Raw genomic sequence first — 18,085 nt, 5'->3', positions numbered from 1 at the left:
GAGGTCAGGATTGTACAGGGATGTGGCAATAACTTCCAGATGTGGTGTTAAATATGAATAAATGAATGCCTGTATAGTTCCAAGTTGGTAAAAAAAAAAGTTGTCTGTTGATTTTCGTGGATCAAGGGTCTCACCATCATTCATGGACATACACCCTTCTTTAAAAAGTTGCACCATTCGAATATTTTACAGCAGCTACGAGACTCATCACTGTACTGTCCTTGAATTATTTTTTTTTATTATAATCAGTATTATGGCTTCATGCCTGAGAAAAGTCCCAGATTGACTTGAACACCCCTTATAATAATTTTTTATCATATATCTAATGTGTCTAAAAAAGAAATATTTTCCCCCTCGACAGATCCATCGGGTATTCACACAAGGTGCTGCTGGCTTGGAAGGTACCATTCGTCGTGGGGACGTTGTGTTGTCCATAAACGGCAGCAGTCTGAGTGGGAGAACCCATGGCGAGGCTCTCTCCTGTCTCCATCAGACAAAGCTAGCCAAACAGGCTCTTGTGGTTATCCAGAGAGGCAAAGACAGTGAACCGGTCACAGTTAGACAGGAACTTCTTATAAAACCCAGAACGTGTTCTTCTTCAGCGTTCCCAGACATCAACAGGGAAAATGGAGCAGGTAAAAAAATTATAAATAAATAAATAAATAACTATGTATATATATATATATATATCAACCACAGGGGCACTAGCCAATCATATGCATCTGTCAGTTCATGAATACAGAAGAGGGTGGATAGCACAGGTTTCCTATGTTTTAATACCTTTAAATACTTACAGTTTTCAGTGGGAATGTAGCAGATCAAAACAAAATATCAGTATTTGATATTTTTTCACGTATTTTTCTAGAATCTGATCACTGACTGATGTCACGACACAAATGACACATGAATCAAGCAAAGAGGAAATTATTTATTTTTATGTTTTGCACCTTTCAGCATCATGATTGGGGCTATAATATCAATAAAATACTTTTTTTGTTTTTAAACATATCCCTAAATTGGCCTCTTCCAAATGGTTGAGATGTCACTTCATGGTAAAAGTACCAATACATTTTAAAATAATTGTTTTTAAAAGACACATAAAATGCTAACGTTTAGACCTTTAGGTTAGTACCATTAGATCTACTTTGGGCTTTTGTTTAGCATACGGTGGCATAGTCAACCGAGTGGTAAAGATGGCTCAATTAGGTTGAGTTTGACACATTTTTCGAATTACACAACTTCACATAATGGTAGGTCTGTACAACACAAGTGCTGATATCCAATATAATAGAGCGACCTTAAACGTGATATTGGTTTTATATAACAATAACTGTTATATAACTTGAATGTGCTCTACCCAAAAGATGAGAAGGATGGTAAAGGGTTAACGATGATTGTTGTTAATTTTCCTGGCTTAAGATAAAGCTCTGGTAAGATGTTTATGTCAGTGTTGGATATCAGGGCCCTGATTTTAGTATTAGAGTGGGGAAAAATACACTTTTTATTTTTTGCCATCACTATGATGACGATGGTGATTATTATAATTTTTATTTGTTGTTATTGGTAGTATATTTAAATAATTTTATTAGCATGTACGATCAAAGGATACTCTTCAGCATTCGTGTGCTCTGTGTGTTCTATCGTAGCTGTGGAGGTTGGGCCAGATGGAGCGCTAAGCGTGGAGCTGCTGAAAACGTCAGCAGGACTGGGTTTCAGCTTGGAGGGGGGCAAAGCTTCAGCCCATGGCGACCGTCCCCTCTACATCAAACGCGTTTTCCGAGGTAAACACCTCCTCCCATCTGAACTCCTGAACTCCACTAGGGGGGGATGTTGTTGCTATTAAGGCATCACTCAGCATCATGCTGGCAAAGCGAATTAAATGCTTCTTTAACAAGAAATATTCAAATTGTAGGTTGCACCTTTTTAGGAGCTTGATTATAAATAAATCATTGTGTTTAAAAAAAAAAAAGTGTAACTAAGGATGCATTTTCGTGCATTTTGTATGTCTTTTATATGTGTTTATTCAGGAGGTGCCGCCGATCTCTCTCGAGTTATTGATGTCGGAGACGAGCTCCTGGCTATCAACGGGAAGTCTTTACAGGGCCTGATGCACTACGACGCTTGGAATGTTCTAAAGACTGCGTCCGAGGGCCCGATCCAGTTAGTCATTAGGAAACCACGCACCTCTGTATGACCTCAGAGGACTTGTGCGCTGCTGCATGTAAACGCAGTGACAAGCTGATCTTCTTCTTTCTTGTTACATACGAAGACTTTTTTTTTCACCCCCCTTCTTATGTACCACATCTCGGATTTTCTTGCGAGGGCTCGGAGTCTCCTCTATGAGTATTTGTGCAATCTTTGTAGCTTAAGCAGGTACTTATTTGTACAGTGTAATTCCCTGAACCCTGGAATTCCTTTTTTTTTTGCTCTAAACGGATTTATTTTGTAAAAAATAACAAAAACAACAAAAAAAAAAGCATCCTACCCAAATATTCTGAAGTTCTCTTTCTCTGATTGCTCGACTGACTTGAAGCTTTTATGTTGACATTTGGTGAAATTGTGTCCCTTTTATTTGCTTTGATCTTCCTTACTTGTTTTTCTTTAGCCTGCTCACAGCCCCAAAAAGATTTTACAGTTCCTGTATAACATGCTTGTTTTTTGGGGGGGTTGGAATGTTTTCAGAAAAAAAGAAAAAAAAAACCCAAACAGCTATTGTATTTGCAATATAACACACTTCTGATGAAACCTAGTAGCTGTCATGTTGGAAAGCGTCATACATTTCACCAGCAATGCTTTGAATCACTTTGTTTTCCTGACTATCTGCAGAACATTTTGCAGAACCTAATTGCGTGTATATTTTACAGACCTTGAGCTGTTGAATCGACATTGCTTTCGATGTTGAAATCACATTCTGCATGAATGATTCGTGTAAATATTGCAATCACGAGCCGCAGCTTATCTCGATTCAGCATTTTGGAATATGGATATGTCTGTGGATTGCATTTACACTCGCACATGCGTTTCTTAATCACAACCATTTGTAAAGAGACATGACTTTTTTTTTTTTTTTTGTTTTTTCAGTGCGGTTTTGTTATTTATTTCATTGCATTCTGTCTTAACATTCCCTCAGTCTTGACCCACGACGGTACTGCAGCTTTATGCGTGAGCTCTTGCTACATTTCTGAGTAGATGCGGACCTTTTATTTATGTTCAAGTTCACCTGAAAGAGGCCTGGCATTTTGTGCAAAACGTATTTGTGACATACATTATATTTGAATTGTGTTATACTGTAATTAAAAAAATCAGTTTTTCAGTTGAATTATTTCTACTGTTTGTTTTGCGTGAAATGTGCTGTTGTCAAAATCCATGCAATTCCTGCCCATATTTACAGGTGTCTTTTACCTACTTAAATTCTCTTCACAAAGAATCATGTGGAATGTAACACCTCCACTGTCCTGCCTAAATAACCACTTTTTTTTTGATCCGGAGTGAGCAGAAAAGCATTTGAGAATATGTTCCATTGACGTACATGATGTGAACCGCTTAACCTGCTTCTGCATGATTTCCTGCAATGTGTTTCCACAATGAAATCAGAGAACTGTATGCATTACCAGGAGTGTCCAGATGTTTTATAAGACTGATAGGTGACCATATTTTTCATATAGTCTCAGAGCAACTCAGCATACTGTAGGTCAAAAAAAATTTTTTTTTATTTTTTTTAATATTATATTAAGTATTGCTGGATTGTGTTAACATGGAGGTTTCAGACCTCCAAACTGTGTATTTGTGTTGTCAGGTAGAGCAAAAGTTATTATTACTTTTATAAAGAGTCAATTTACCAGTAGCAGAACCATGGGAATTACGTCGCAGAAATTAAGAAATTTCTAAATTAGCGTATTATTATTATTATTATTATTATTATTAATATTTTTTGATCATAGAAACCCATAAAAACGTCATTATGTGTACTTATTTTCATTTTTTTTTAACTCAGTCATGTTTGTATATTTAGTTAAAATGAACTAAAATTCAGTTCATCATATTTCCTTTATATTTTGTGCTGAAAAAAGAATATTACACCCTACATGTACAGTATACTGCAAAATCCTGAGCTCTATATATGTTTATTTAAAGAAAAAAGAAAAAAAAAAAACAGCAAAACATATAATGGCTAAAATGCTTTAAGTGTTAAGGGGCCATCCGTATGGACGTACAGTACAGTATACTGTAACAGTGGTCCAAATTCATCAAAGCCAAATAGCACGTTGAATTACATGAACTAATCAAAGCAATTTCTGCATTGCCATTTGATCTGAATGGCAAAGAAATCCTTACCGCATTTACACAGCGTTTACTGTATGCTTAGAATTTTTAGCACTGCAACTTCGTTGTAGTTTTATAGTATATTTCAAATGAAACTGTAATTCAAGCATTTAGGTATAGTGCAATGCGAAAATACTGACCTTTTAAATTCATTCGGTTTATCTCCTAATAAACCACTTTATCCTGTGAACAGAGAATCAGAGCCTGTCCCAGGAGACTTAGAGGGCACAAGACGGGGTACAATGCAATCCCAGGGCACACACACACACACACACACACACACACACACACACACACACAGCATATGAACTTGAGTAACATCCAATTCTTAATCTATAGGGTTTAATATGATGTCCACTGGTTTAAGAGCGTTTATGGGAATTTTCGAACATTGGGATGAATTAGTGCGGAGACTGTGAGTCATGGCTTCTCGTCCAACATCAGTGTCTGACCTCACAAATGCGCCTTTTGGAAGAAAAGTCGAAAATTCGCATAAACACACTCCTAAACCTTGCGAAGAGCTGAAGAATGGATTAAAAATTGTATGTTGCTCAGGTTCATATGCATGTAAAGGCAGGCGAGCGAATACTTTTAGCGACATAGTGTTTGTCTATAATACATCGCAGTGATTAAAATTTTAAAGCATTGTAAATACTGTAAGTTTTATCCATTAGATCAAATCAAAAATCAATGAAGAAAAGTTCAAATATTTTTATTGCAGCACGTTTTTATTCAGTTTTTGCAATGCTATTTTTTATTGAGGAATTTCGTCACTGTTGTACATCAATATATCTGCCTAATAGCTGAAATTTGTCTGGCCTCCGAACAGCTCAGTCATCCTAATATACAGATACTCGACACATGAGGACCTTTTTACCTTTACTGCAACAACATGTGTTAAAGCGAACCTTCCACTTGGCACGAGTCTGCAGACGCTTCAACACGGTCGACTGTTGTACCTGTGCAGATGGCAGCGAGAGACCCCTGAGAGTCCTGCCATCACTTTCCTACTGCCAGAAATTCATTAAAACCTGGCGCAAGATGTTCCGCTAAATATGGATCTGTGTTCGGACTCGGACGACGGCTAGACTATGATAAAACTGCAGATGGTTTCGAAATATCCTAAGTTTCTTAATGTTTATTTAGACCGTAATTAATGAAGGATTCTTTTTGCCAGAAGACTTAAAAATAGCTCGTATTGATGTGCAGGGGTGGGAGCAGACAGTGTTGATGCAGCAGCTGAGAAACAGGCTATTTTTACACCAAAGATGCGTAGAGATGCAGCAGCGTGCCAGCTTTCACATGCACAAACTTTTTGAAGATGCAAGGAAGTTGTCCCAAACTCGGCGATTAAAGCATGGATTCGTTTATTTTTTGTGTATTCTGCATATACTGTAAAATTGCTTGAAAATGCAGTTTTTAGGGAAATCAGATGTTATAATAATAATAATAATACTGTTATAACAGAATACATTTAACAAAATAAGGATAAAAACAGTTCGTTCAAAGTTATCCTATCGAAGGAGAGGCATTCCACGAGTGGTGATAATAGAGCGTAACAGCACTGGACGTTTAACTATTAGTATCATGTCACGTCATGTTCTAACAATCGTTAATTACACTAACTTGGTTGCAAGTAGGTCAGTGGAAAGAGGCATTTTAGCAAGAAAGCACACCTTTATAACGTTATATAATAATCCTAAACAACACTTGGAAGTTGTTCTGATTTGCCTCTGAACCGTCCGTGTTGTTCTGTTCATGGCTACCATGAGCTATGAAGTTAACTAGCCTCTAACACAAGGCTGAATATCAAATCCCTTTCTAAGCCCTGATCAAGGGCACTACTGTGTGTGTGTAACAAGGGATTATACGCCCTAGCTTTCTATCTAACGTTATTGGGGATTCAACCCCAGAACCTCAGAAAAATTATTTGGAAATATAAGATCAACTGTCTTAACTTTCTCAGGACTGTACACCACCTTCATGATATATATATATTTCTTTAACTTAAGCCATTCGCGGAGGTATACAGTATGAGTTGTTGCAAAACAACGGAGTAAATAAACAAACAAATAATAATCTGTTGATAAACAACTAGTGTTTATGGAACTGTTGTATAAAAGCAATACCCTACTGCTTTTGTACTGAATATCAGCACAGCTGTAATATGTTTAACATGAAAGCTTTACCTTTGTGCTTACAACCGCTTCACAGCCGTGCTGATATTCAGTATAACAGCACTCCCTCTCATGTGATATTAATTAATGACATGTATGTATATATACAGAGTGTATATATAATTAAGTAAGCAACATCACACACACACACATACCTATTGCTACTGTATATCCTGACTGGATGTCTGCCATGTACTCTAATGATTTACATGTCTAATTAAATACTATTATATAATAGTTTAAGAGTATAAAGGGACTGCCCATACGGTTCTGTGGTTAAGGGTATAGCAGTGACACCTCGTCAATAAAAGCGATCATCTAGAAAATGTCACAAGTTTTCGGTTATCACACGTTTCCTGTTTCTGCTCAAGCAAAGTCACACATTTTTGAGCGGTTAGCAAATGCACAAGAGCAGAAGGAAATCCTGCAACATTCTCATGGACTTAAAGTTCCAATTTACTTGATAGAGTCATTTTATTTCGGTGTGAGTGGTATCGCATTAGAGATTAGTAATGAGTATGGAATGCGCTCGGTATCTGACTGCAGTAAATTCAAAGAAAAAGAAAGTAAGTGGTTGTCTCGTTCTGAGAACAAGTCGATACTTGGGTTTGTGGACGTATATAGAACAACATGCATTTTCTGAGATGAGAAAGATTACATCCAGTTCCAGAAGAGGCGTGGTGTGCTGTCTATACTCAAGTGGGATAAAGTGATTGATTGATTGTCCTGTTGTCCAGTTGAGTCCCATGCCGTTGGTTGAACTGGTTAAGACAATTAAGGAAAATGTTTATCTATTTAACATATTTTGGTACCTAAATGTACGAGGGTTAGGGTTAGTCAAAAATTATTCGCACTCCGGCTGAAGAAATGTTTTTTTTTTAATTAACTTGGAAAAAAAGAAAGAAAAATACATAATTTTTTCGACATAATCCGCTTCCCTTGTTGAATATTTTTTCTTTTACGCTCAGCTGTGAGCCACGAACGCATCGCTGTTATTACTTCTTCATCAGAAGTACATCTTCGTCTTTGTAGGGCTACTTTCCGGGGACCAAAGGGTTCAATTATTACCTTGCATCGGGACAAAATAAACCGAGAAGTACTGTCAAAGGACTGGGACTAAACAGCCGTGCGGCCACACGATTAATGGGAAAAGCCATTGGTTGATAAAAGGTGGCCTTGTTATCCTGTAAGGCCTTTTTGCTATGATGTAGGTCCACTTGTCTGGAGGGTCACTGACTCGTCCAGGATGCATCGATGGTTACGTCTTTAATTTCAGCCAGCGTCTCTGCAACTTGGTCATAATTCACCTCCATCTCAAACGAGCAATCATCACTCACCCGACACTCGCAGGTTCTGACCCCACAGCTAAGTAATGAAAAGCACATGGCTTTATCTGTATTTCCCTCCTCGGAGCTCGGAGCGGCGACATCTAATTTCTCACTTTGCTGCCCTTCTTTGAATAGCGCAGCCAGCTCTGAATGATTGTGTTCTGAGAAAACGGGACCAGGTCTGGAATTTTTAAGACTCTTGCTCAAAAGGGAGATGTGCCAGGCTGTTTAAAATGGACAGCTCGTTGGTGTAACCACTGCTCATCGAGTGGCTGGCGTGCATTCTTAAAGAACTTCTACTGTCCAAGCGGGACCGTGTTCACTCTCGAATCATAAAAAAAACCCTGCTAATTCTTAGTGAGCTCATGTTTTATTCAGCCCCGAATAAGCCTGTGTTAGCCTATATAGTCATACAGAGCGCACAATAAAGTCCAAAAGCGGCTCTGCCACTGAGAGTTAACTTTCTCGTGTCAGCTATGAAAAAATAATGATTTCAGCAGGATTTAATTATTTAACATTTGTATAAGCGATGACGCATGGAGCACCTCTCTTACAGAGCATCCTGGTGGGGTTTTTTCTTTTCTTTGTCTTTCTCTATTATGGCTGGCAAGTCAAAGTGTTTTTGGGTGTGATGTTGCAAAAAAAAAAGACACATAAAGCTACACTGTAGTTAAATATTTATATATAGATTAAATGCTGTGTGTCATAACACAAGAAACTAAATGTCTATGCTTGTAATAATTTCAGCAAATCACCGGAGGAATAATTTGCATTCAATATTCAAGAGATTTTATTTGCCGTTTGTACACAGACCAACAATATGGGTGCGTTCATTTGATGTATTTATTTATTTATTTTTTGCATAAAAAAGCCCTCTGAGTCAGTGATGAAAAAAAGCAAGATAAATAAAAGGGAAAAAAAGATAAGAAAGTTAGAATAAACATATTAATACAGGGAATATTTAATATCAGATTATAATAAACAATATCCGGAACTATAATGTACTATTGTTTACTTACGGGACCAAGGACTACTGTATGACATCACCCTATGTCGTCATAGTGTGTACGTAAAGGCCCTCTTGTTCTTCTAAAGATTTTGCTGCATAGCTCTTACACACTTGCACCTATGCACACGAAAGCCAGTAGACATTTAAAGCTCATTGAACTAAACAACCTTCACACTGCATGTCATGGGCTCAACTCAACAGGACGGCAGATATTTTGGGTCGTTTGCAAAATGCACCCAATTAATTTTGATCCCCTCTTAGAGGATTTATACCATCTCAGCCAAGCGGTCAGCCATAAAGACGCCTTTAACTTATGCCTGAAAAAGTGGTTAATAGCTTTCTGTGTGACATTATATTATGTGCCATCATCATATTGAGTGACATTGTATTGAATGACATCATAGTGTGACGGTTGTTTCCAGCATCTTGGGCTTTCTGGAGGTCTAAAAATATCAAATTCTTCTTTTTCTAAAATAATGTCATAATGATACTGGTATGTCCCCTTTAAATGCATGTGCCCAGTCTGCCTGCTGTCTCTTTTGCTGCACCCAGGTGACGATGGCGCAGAGTGCTTGGGCCCGCTCATCGTTGCATGCAACTATATTTTAAACATAATCCTTAAATAACTTATAAGATACTGTAGTACCTATTTTTTTTTTTTAAACCAGATACATGCACAGTGATTATAGCAGCAGGTTTCTATATGACAGCGAAAAAAAAACCCCACATACATGTTACTATCCGTATGTTTTAATACAGTATGGTTTAAGTCTGTATTTCTATATGTAGGTACAGTAGCCACTGGTAGACATGGGTGTCTTAGATACTGACATTGTCTCATGGCCAGGGTCCAGTGAGAGAGAGCGACAGTCAGGTAGGAGCAAAACATGATGTAAGACTCATGAATTAATCCTACAGATGACAAGCAAGAATGAGCTCACGCATTTCCTACCTGTGCCAGCTAAATAAATCTACTCTCTGCCTGATTCCTGATGGACAACATATTATCTTTTACAGAAAGAAATGAGTCAGGACAATGGAGTGAACTAAGCATGAACGCAGCGAGACATTTGCTTTTTTTTTTCTTCTTTGTACCAGTTTTTGCTCCTTATGTGGAAATTCACAAATATACAGTACAGTATGGTCCTGGCTTTTTATCTGAATGTTTTTTCCTTTGTAGTCAGCACAAGTGCCTGTTGTAAAAATGAATCCAACCCCTCTAAAAGATCCTATTTGATCATTCAGCACTCCTGTAAATTTGACTTACTCACAAGGTCTAGTCCTTTGTGCTCTTACAGCCTAGCCTGCCAAGTATGAAAACCCCAGGTTTGAACAGTTTCACACCCTTCTCCTTTGTCTAAGACAAATGAACACGAGCCAAGTGTAAGCATGGATTTTATTTTTTTTGCGCTGACTTAATGACGGATATTCCAAATGCCTTAGATGCATTTTTCCTAAATATTTTTCATCGCACTTAAGCAATGAATTGTTAATGTAATCACCGGCTACCTCCTGGAAAACCCCGCATCGATTTCCACTTGGCTGAATGCATAATTAAAACGACTGCTGAGCATCTTGACCTTAAGAGTCAAGGTGCAGAAACAAGTCCCCCTCCCTTCCCCCAAAGCACCACACCCATACAAAATGAAGGGGTTTACATACACAGGCACACAGAGAATACAGTACTGCTTACTATATGCTTATGTACAGTACAGTACCAATCAAAAGTCTAGACACACCTTTTAATTCCATGGTGTTTCCTGATTTTTATGTCTACATTGTACTGTAAAAACAATGATGAAGGCGTCCAAAATGTGCGATAATCTCCTTTGAACAGTTGATATTGAGATGTATCTGCTTCTTATGCTCTGTAAAACCTCCATAACGGCTCTAATCTGAGGTGCTGTTTGTTAATGATGATAAATGAACTGCTTCTCTGCAGCAGAGGTAAGTTTTGGTCTCGCTTTCCTGGGATGGTCTTCACGAGAGTTGGTTTGATTATGGGTTTTTGCAAATGCACTTGACAATACTGTTCTTGCAAAAACTCAGAACAGCTGACATTCATCTCTTAAAGTAACAACTGACTGTTGTTGGTGATGTTGCTGTTAATTAATGACTTAATTCCAGATATGTTATTTCATAGTTTTTGAAAAAAAATCCAGTATGTGTGTGTTCTAGAATGTACTGTAGTAATTAAATCACTAAACAAAAAAACATTAAATTAAAAGGTGTGTCCAAACATTTGAGTTCTACTGTATATCCATGTTTGTTAAAAACTATTGCAACATTTAAAAGGGTTCTTTTTAAAAACTTTAAAAAAATTCCAATTTTTTTAAAGGAATACTTTCACAATGAACTATTAAAAAAATGTATAAACAGTCTTAACCCTTTAAGGTTTTTATTAGAACACATTTTCAAGGAAAAATTACAAAATGCATTAAACTTGACCTGATTGAGCCATCTCTACCATTTGGTTGAGGTGCTTAAAAAAAGCAGTACTCAGTCTTTAATTCGTACACTTTATAAATGCTTCCACAAGCAATAAAGTAGATCTCGTGCCCGAAAACCATGCACCATTTTATGTTTTTCTTCCCCTTGGTTTTTGAATATTTACTACCGTTAAGTGATATCGCAACCATTTGGAAAGGGCATATTGATTGTTGTTACATATGAATGCCTGAAGAAAACAAAAAATGCATTTTTTTTCCCTGTTGCTTTTTTCTTAATAAGTTTAAAGGTTTGTTAAAGGGTTAAACTGTATCACATCCAAAGGGCCCCTGAGGACAAATTAATAACACCAATAGCGACAACCCAAACAAAACCTATAGCACATAATATCGAAAAACTGTGTTATGAAGAACCCTTTAGGGGAGCGTTCAGTGGAACGAAATAAGACATCTTTAAATCTTGACTACACTTTGAATTTTTTGTTACATCTTAAAAACATCAATTAGAAAAAAATGTTTAGACTTTCCCGCAGGGGTCCTATGTATACTATAATTTAAAATCCTCAGAAAGGGTTCTACCTCCATGATAGGAAAACTCTGTAGTGTAGACTTTTGCATTGAAGGTCCAGGAGTTAATACAGTTTTATTTCCTACAATGTACTAATAATGTAAAAATATACATGTTAAAATAATAACAGTAATTGTTTAAACCATTATCCTAGAAAAACTAAGATTGTTACCCTGATTTGTGGTCTGTAATGATTGTTTTTATTTGTATTGTCCTCCTGTTAGTCATTTTACAGATACACCAAGATACCTTTATATTTACATTAATTATTAAAAGCATGAGTTGTAAGTGTCCAAGTGTGCTTAAAAAGTGAAGTCATGAGAGGACTTGCTAATTCTAGTTAGCATAGTTAGCATTCTCACTCTGATTGAAACTCCTTAATATTGTGGGTGGAGTTTTGTGTAAATGAGTGTACAATGGGATGGGTCCCTTTAACCATTAAGTCTGAAGTCTAAGTCCCTAATGCTTAAAATGTTCCCACAACCTGTAGGACCTACAGGGTCACAAGGGCCCTGTAGACTATCCTAGGAGACAGGGTACACCCTGAACAGGTGCCAATCCATCGTGGGACAGAAAAGGCGTTTGGCAGATACCCTTATCCGGAGTGACTTACATTTCGATCTCATTATTCATCTGAGAAGTTGAGTGTTAAGGACTCAAGGGCCCAACAGGGACCACAACAGGTGGTTGTAGGATTTGAACCAAAGACCGATGCCTTAAGCATTGAGCCACCCCTGACCTCTGGCTTTCATCAAACAGCTCATCCATTCACAATGTTCAAGAGTATTCAATCGGATTGCAATCTTCAGGAATCTTCAGGTGAACAAAAGATGCTCCATGGATTGTAAGTAGAACTTCCAAAGCTGAGACTAGGGTTGAGTTTTCATACGATTTATAGAAACTGCTTTTCATGTGGTTTGTCTCTCTTGGAGAACCTTCAGCAGCGGTCTCTCTTTTAGAAAAGGTGACTTCAACATTTCCACACTTGCACATTTCCAAAAAACCCTTGAGGAATCATTTGCTTCCAAGAGTGCATAAGTAATTAATCAGCATTTGCCTCGCAACCTGCCGGCTCACTGAGAGAGGTATAAAAAAATGCTGCGGATGAAATGAAAATAGTGGAGACTAATGCATTGTGAGCCACATAAAATCTCATCTCTCTGTTCATGTTATACAGATCGCCCCTGAGGAACACAGGCCTCCAACATTGTGAGAAATTCATGCACACACAGCACCTGCACTTCCTCGCTTCACCTTTTCCCTAGGCCCTATAAATAAAACATCTGACATCTCCCAGGATTCACATGCTGCTCGAGTCGGAGTGTCTTGTGTTCTAAGTGCTACACTCATAAGGAAAAATGATTCCTTTAGGGCACTTCGGATCGTCAAAAGTTCTATGTTTTTAAAGCGACTTAATTAATAAATAGAAAAACGTCTGTTGTGGGGGTACGAAAGAGAAAGCACCTGAAGAAACCTTGGATGGAATGAGATCTATAATTGTTATCAGTGTTTTGTGTTTTGTGGATATACTGTATACTTCTGGGCGACATAATGGCTTGGTGGTTAGCACTGTCTCGTTGTACTTCCAGGGTCTGGGTTCGATTCCTGCTTCGGGGTCTGTGTGCATGGAGCTTGCATGTTCTTCTTGTGCTTGGTGGGTTTCCTCAAGGTACTCCCACAGTCCAAGCACATGCAAATTAGGCTAATTGGCCTAAAATAGTGTTTGAATGTTAACCAGAGGACCTACACTACCAAGGTTGTACATTTGGTACAATGATCACTATTGGCCTCCATGGTTCCTAGCTGCACTACAGAGGTTCCTGGATGGATGGAGTAAACCTTTAGTGAAATTTCTTTAGATAGTTAATGGTTTTTGGTCTCTTAAGGAAAACCTTTGCTTCTATAGTAGAATTAGGAGAAAACCTGCAAAAGGAATCCTATTTATCCCATTTATCACTTTATTCACGCCAAGAATGGATGGCTGCATTGACCTGTGACGTCCTACTGTTGTGGTGAGAAGTTACAGTCTAGTGCTAAGGTCAAAGGCAACAGACGTGACCTTTCAATGAGGAACCATATACAGTAGGACGTGGGATTTGTCCTTTTGTCTCCTAAAAGTGAACTGTACAAGTTTTAAAATTTCTTTTAAATGAAAAAAGCTAATGTGCCAGGTCAGTGTTAATAAACTCATGTACATGTATTATATTATAGCTATAAACCGGTGGCTCTTGGAGGGAAAGAGATTGAAAAAAGAAAGATTTTGAGTACAATACTACGATTATGTTGATGAAAATGTCTCCAGTCTCCCGACATTTAAGCCGACTTTACGTAGCATGGAGAGCAGATGATAAAGTGTATCAGAGTGCACGCGGGTGCCTCGATGGCACACTTACCAACTATCTGCTTCTCTGTGAAATTGGAATTAATGAGCCGACTTCAGCAAGCAGTCAACTCAATGGTGCGAGAATTTCACTCTCTCAGTCAGCTACACTTACAGTGCCCCTCACTGCATGCCCATACTTACCTCAGCATGTTTTTACAACCAGCGTTTCCTAGAGAACTGTGTCGACAGATTTTACCCTATGCGCGTCTTTCAGAACAGGGCACCGCTGGCTCTCAGCTGTGGCCTCGGAAATAAAGCAGCGCCTCGTGCCGTGGTGCGTTCTAATAATCGCTGAACGCTGAATGCTGTCTCGATGGAGATGATGAGAGTGCCATGTGCTAAACAATTCATGTGATTCATCATCAGCAACTCATAGAAATAGAGGGTTAAAGATAAAAGGAAAGGAAATCGACTGTTTTTTTTAAATTAGGGGTCGCTTTCATTCATGGAACGTCTGTGCTTAGGATTAACTCTTGCGCAGCTTTGGAGGATGGGTCATGTCCAACTGCTGACTGAAGCTGTATTGGAGCACAGCTGGCATGTCTTCTTGGAATAACTCCAAAATACAGCCTGTCAATAAGCCAGAACTAAAGCATCAAACTTTGCCTTACTGTTCTGTGTTTTCAACTGGAAGATACAGTATGGGCATACTGTACTTTGGGTCTGTGGTTTAAGGCGGCCTGATACCTCATTCAGATTTCCAATAAATCTTACAATAAATCTCTTAAAATTAATAAGAGAAAACGAAAAATGAACTAGAAAAAGTTAGAGTTTCACATTTGTCACTGGAGACTCCTTCGAAAAATGCTACTGTAAATAAACATCATGCTGCCAAAACACGAGGTCATAGACGTTTTTACCAGCTGGTTGTAAAAAAAAAAAAAAAAAGGGTTCTGAATTACCACTACTGATGCTACATCATAGAGAAATTATTTTGAAGAAAATCTGGAAGCTGGAAAATAACAGCACAGCTGGAAAGTCGACGCAATATCCCCATAATACTTCACACACACTGTCTGCACTTACACTTTGTCTATGTCTGCCCTGGCTGTTGCTGCACCACAAAAGAAAAAGTTCACAGCTCAAGCATGGGGCAGCATGAATCTCACCTCAATGAGCCCCATTATTAAATGTTACAGTACATTTTTTACCTCTAGGTGAAGTAATGACTCTGTAAATCTAAATTAGGCAGTGAGCACGCTGCCATGTGGTTGCACAATGTATAAAAAGGTGAACTAATTAATAAAATATTAACATAGTATCTGTCGAATCACATGGTATTTTATTGGAATTTTAAATGTATAGAGCTGAGAATGAGGACTTGATCATTAGTTGAATGACTGATATACAGTATACAGTATATTGTGGGGCACTGGTTGAGTAGCCACTGCTTTTCTGCAGATTTGCTGTTGCAAGATTTACTTTCAGTTTCACACGATTTGACAGTAGTGATTACTATTACTATAATACTATTATTATATAGTATTATAGTACTATTATATACTATAATAATATCAATATACAGAAGGCAGAGGAATTTCATAACACCTGCCTAGGGAATATGCAGAACATGTTGGTTGAAATTACCAGAAAACAACAGTAACAAAATAATCAAAATCAAATAAAGATGTTTCAGATAAAAGTGCTCGCCCTATCATGCGGAGATCAAGTTTGCTTCCCGGGTGATGCTGTAGCCTCATGCACTCGGGTGCCTAAAATGAGCTGATTGGCCGAGCTCTTTCAGTGGGGTGGGATGGGAGGCACTTAGCGCTTTCACATCAGTCATGGCTCCACAGCCAATCATGAGCGTCCGTGAGCACACACAAGTGGAAGGAGAGGATAGCGCTGTCCTCTGCGTGTGTTACGCCGCTCCCAATAGTGCATGAGTGAGTAGTTCGAAAAGATGCGGTTGGCTAGCGTCACATGGTTCGGAGGCAACAAGTGATAGTCTTTGGCCCTCCCTGACTGACTGGCCCCCTAGTGATGGGTGGGAATTGGATACGACTAAATTGTTTAAGGACATGCAATGAGAAGGACACAAAACCATGTCCCTGAAACAGCCTTAGACAACATTAGAAAAAAGGAAACCAGGGCGTCCCTGCAGCACATCAGAATTACAAAACCTTGGATACACTTGGGAATAAAAGTGGCTCACGGCTAAGGACAGAGGTGGGTGACGAAAACTGGTTGTGTTGCACTCTAATAGATAAATAAAGGCTTCCATTCTACTCAATTTGGTTTGTAAGTATTGGCTTAATACATTGGACGAATGTGATTCTGTATCAGATCTATTCATCCATCCATCCATCCATCCATCCATCCATTCAAGCCATCATCGCTAAATTTTAGTTGCCTGGCAACTTACTGTACACACCATAATACACTGCGGGCAAATTGGAAACACCAGTTGATCGACAATGCATGTGGTTGGACTATGGGGGGAAACCCAGCAAGCATGGGAAGAACCAGAAAGGCCAGGGCCACAAACTGGATGTTAGATTCAGAATCGAAACCATCCACCAGCTGGGAGGTGCAAGCCGACCATTCTAACCACTAATCAACCATTTCGTATCACATCTTTATCTTCTATAAAAATAATATCATCCCCCTGGGACACTCTGGATTGAAGCATGGTCTGGTCAACCACAGCCATTCACTCAACTTATAAGTAGTAGCTTCTTCTTCTTCCTTGTTGTTTACAATGTTTTGAGTGCTATAAATCACAGTACATCACCATCACTTCCCTCAACTTCCTGGTCTTTTAAAGCGGACTTTCCAGTCCAGTCTTCAAAAAAACAAAAAATGCTTCCTTCTCTGATCAGTGACTTCTGAAAGACTTCCAACATTGCCTTTGACTCTCCCTAGTTCTTGGGAGTTTATCATATTTAGCCTGTCCTGCATATACAGTATTTCCTGCATGAGTGTAGTACATGCTCAACAGTCTCACTTTCATGATATACCTCACAGAGGCCTTTCAGGTGCTTACCTACTAACTGAACGGACCCAAACGCTGGCTAAGTTGCGCGCAAATAGTCGACTGTTAAATGAACCATGCAAAAAATACAGTACAAATAAAAAACAGTAATTCTGTGTCATCATAAATTTTTATGGCATAATGTGAGAATGTCACAAGAGTTCCTCACCCAACAGTAAGAGTATGCAGCATGATCAAGTGTGTCAGGTGTGACCTCATAGCTACTGAACCCAAAAGGCGTCTTCAGCTGTCATACAGCGCATACGACAAGTGAATGAAACCCCGGATCAGACGGCACATACGACAGGCTGCTGTAAGGGCTGCGGAAAAAAAATTGGAGCAGATTGAGGAGCAGCAGCGAGTTGACTGCACACCCCATTCTCAGGTAATGGTAACATGCAGACGTCAGGATCTGCATGGGTTTTTAATTGTTTGCGTGTTTTATTGTACACTAGACCACCGAACCTTGTTCAATTTTTATTCAGTACACTCTCACCTCACACCTCCAGAGTCTGTGGTTTGAGGTGTGAGTGTGTGTATGTGTGCCCTGCAATGGATTTGCACCCTGTCCGGGGTGCACCCCCGCAAGGCCCTCTGTGATACAGGATAAGTAGAACCGATATCAGCGATAGTCATCTCTCTTTCTCCATCGGATCGATCCACTTTAGCTCTGGAATCAAATTTAGCCACAATTTCATAGTACTGATCATACAACAGCACTTAATTAAAAGCTATTCAAAGCTATAGGTAGGTGATAGTTTGAAAGAAGCACAGACTTTAACTACACATTTTTGCTTCTGATAGAAGTACATTAGGAAAAATTGATAGAAAATTTTCTTTGAGCCGAGGTCTGAATTTCATGTTTGTCCTAGAATT

At 38.7% G+C, this 18,085-nt stretch overlaps 1 protein-coding gene across 2 annotated transcripts in view; it reads left to right on the top strand.

The window, feature by feature from the left end:
* The window catches only part of pdzd2 (PDZ domain containing 2), a 92,767-nt gene extending 89,448 nt beyond the window's left edge, over positions 1-3,319 (top strand). For both annotated transcript variants that reach the window (XM_053481132.1, XM_053481133.1), the window contains 3 exons: positions 362-635; positions 1,647-1,781; positions 2,028-3,319. In XM_053481132.1, the coding sequence (XP_053337107.1) occupies positions 362-635; positions 1,647-1,781; positions 2,028-2,194 (576 nt within the window). In that variant the 3' untranslated portion in view covers positions 2,195-3,319. The remainder of the gene's footprint in view (positions 1-361; positions 636-1,646; positions 1,782-2,027) is intronic.
* Positions 3,320-18,085: the final 14,766 nt, after the last annotated feature.

Source organism: Clarias gariepinus, chromosome 21 (genome assembly GCF_024256425.1).
Source record: "Clarias gariepinus isolate MV-2021 ecotype Netherlands chromosome 21, CGAR_prim_01v2, whole genome shotgun sequence".
NCBI classification, from domain to species: Eukaryota; Metazoa; Chordata; class Actinopteri; order Siluriformes; family Clariidae; genus Clarias; species Clarias gariepinus.
The sequence above is the reverse complement of the archived record's forward strand: the minus strand, read 5'-3'. Positions and strand labels throughout refer to the sequence as shown.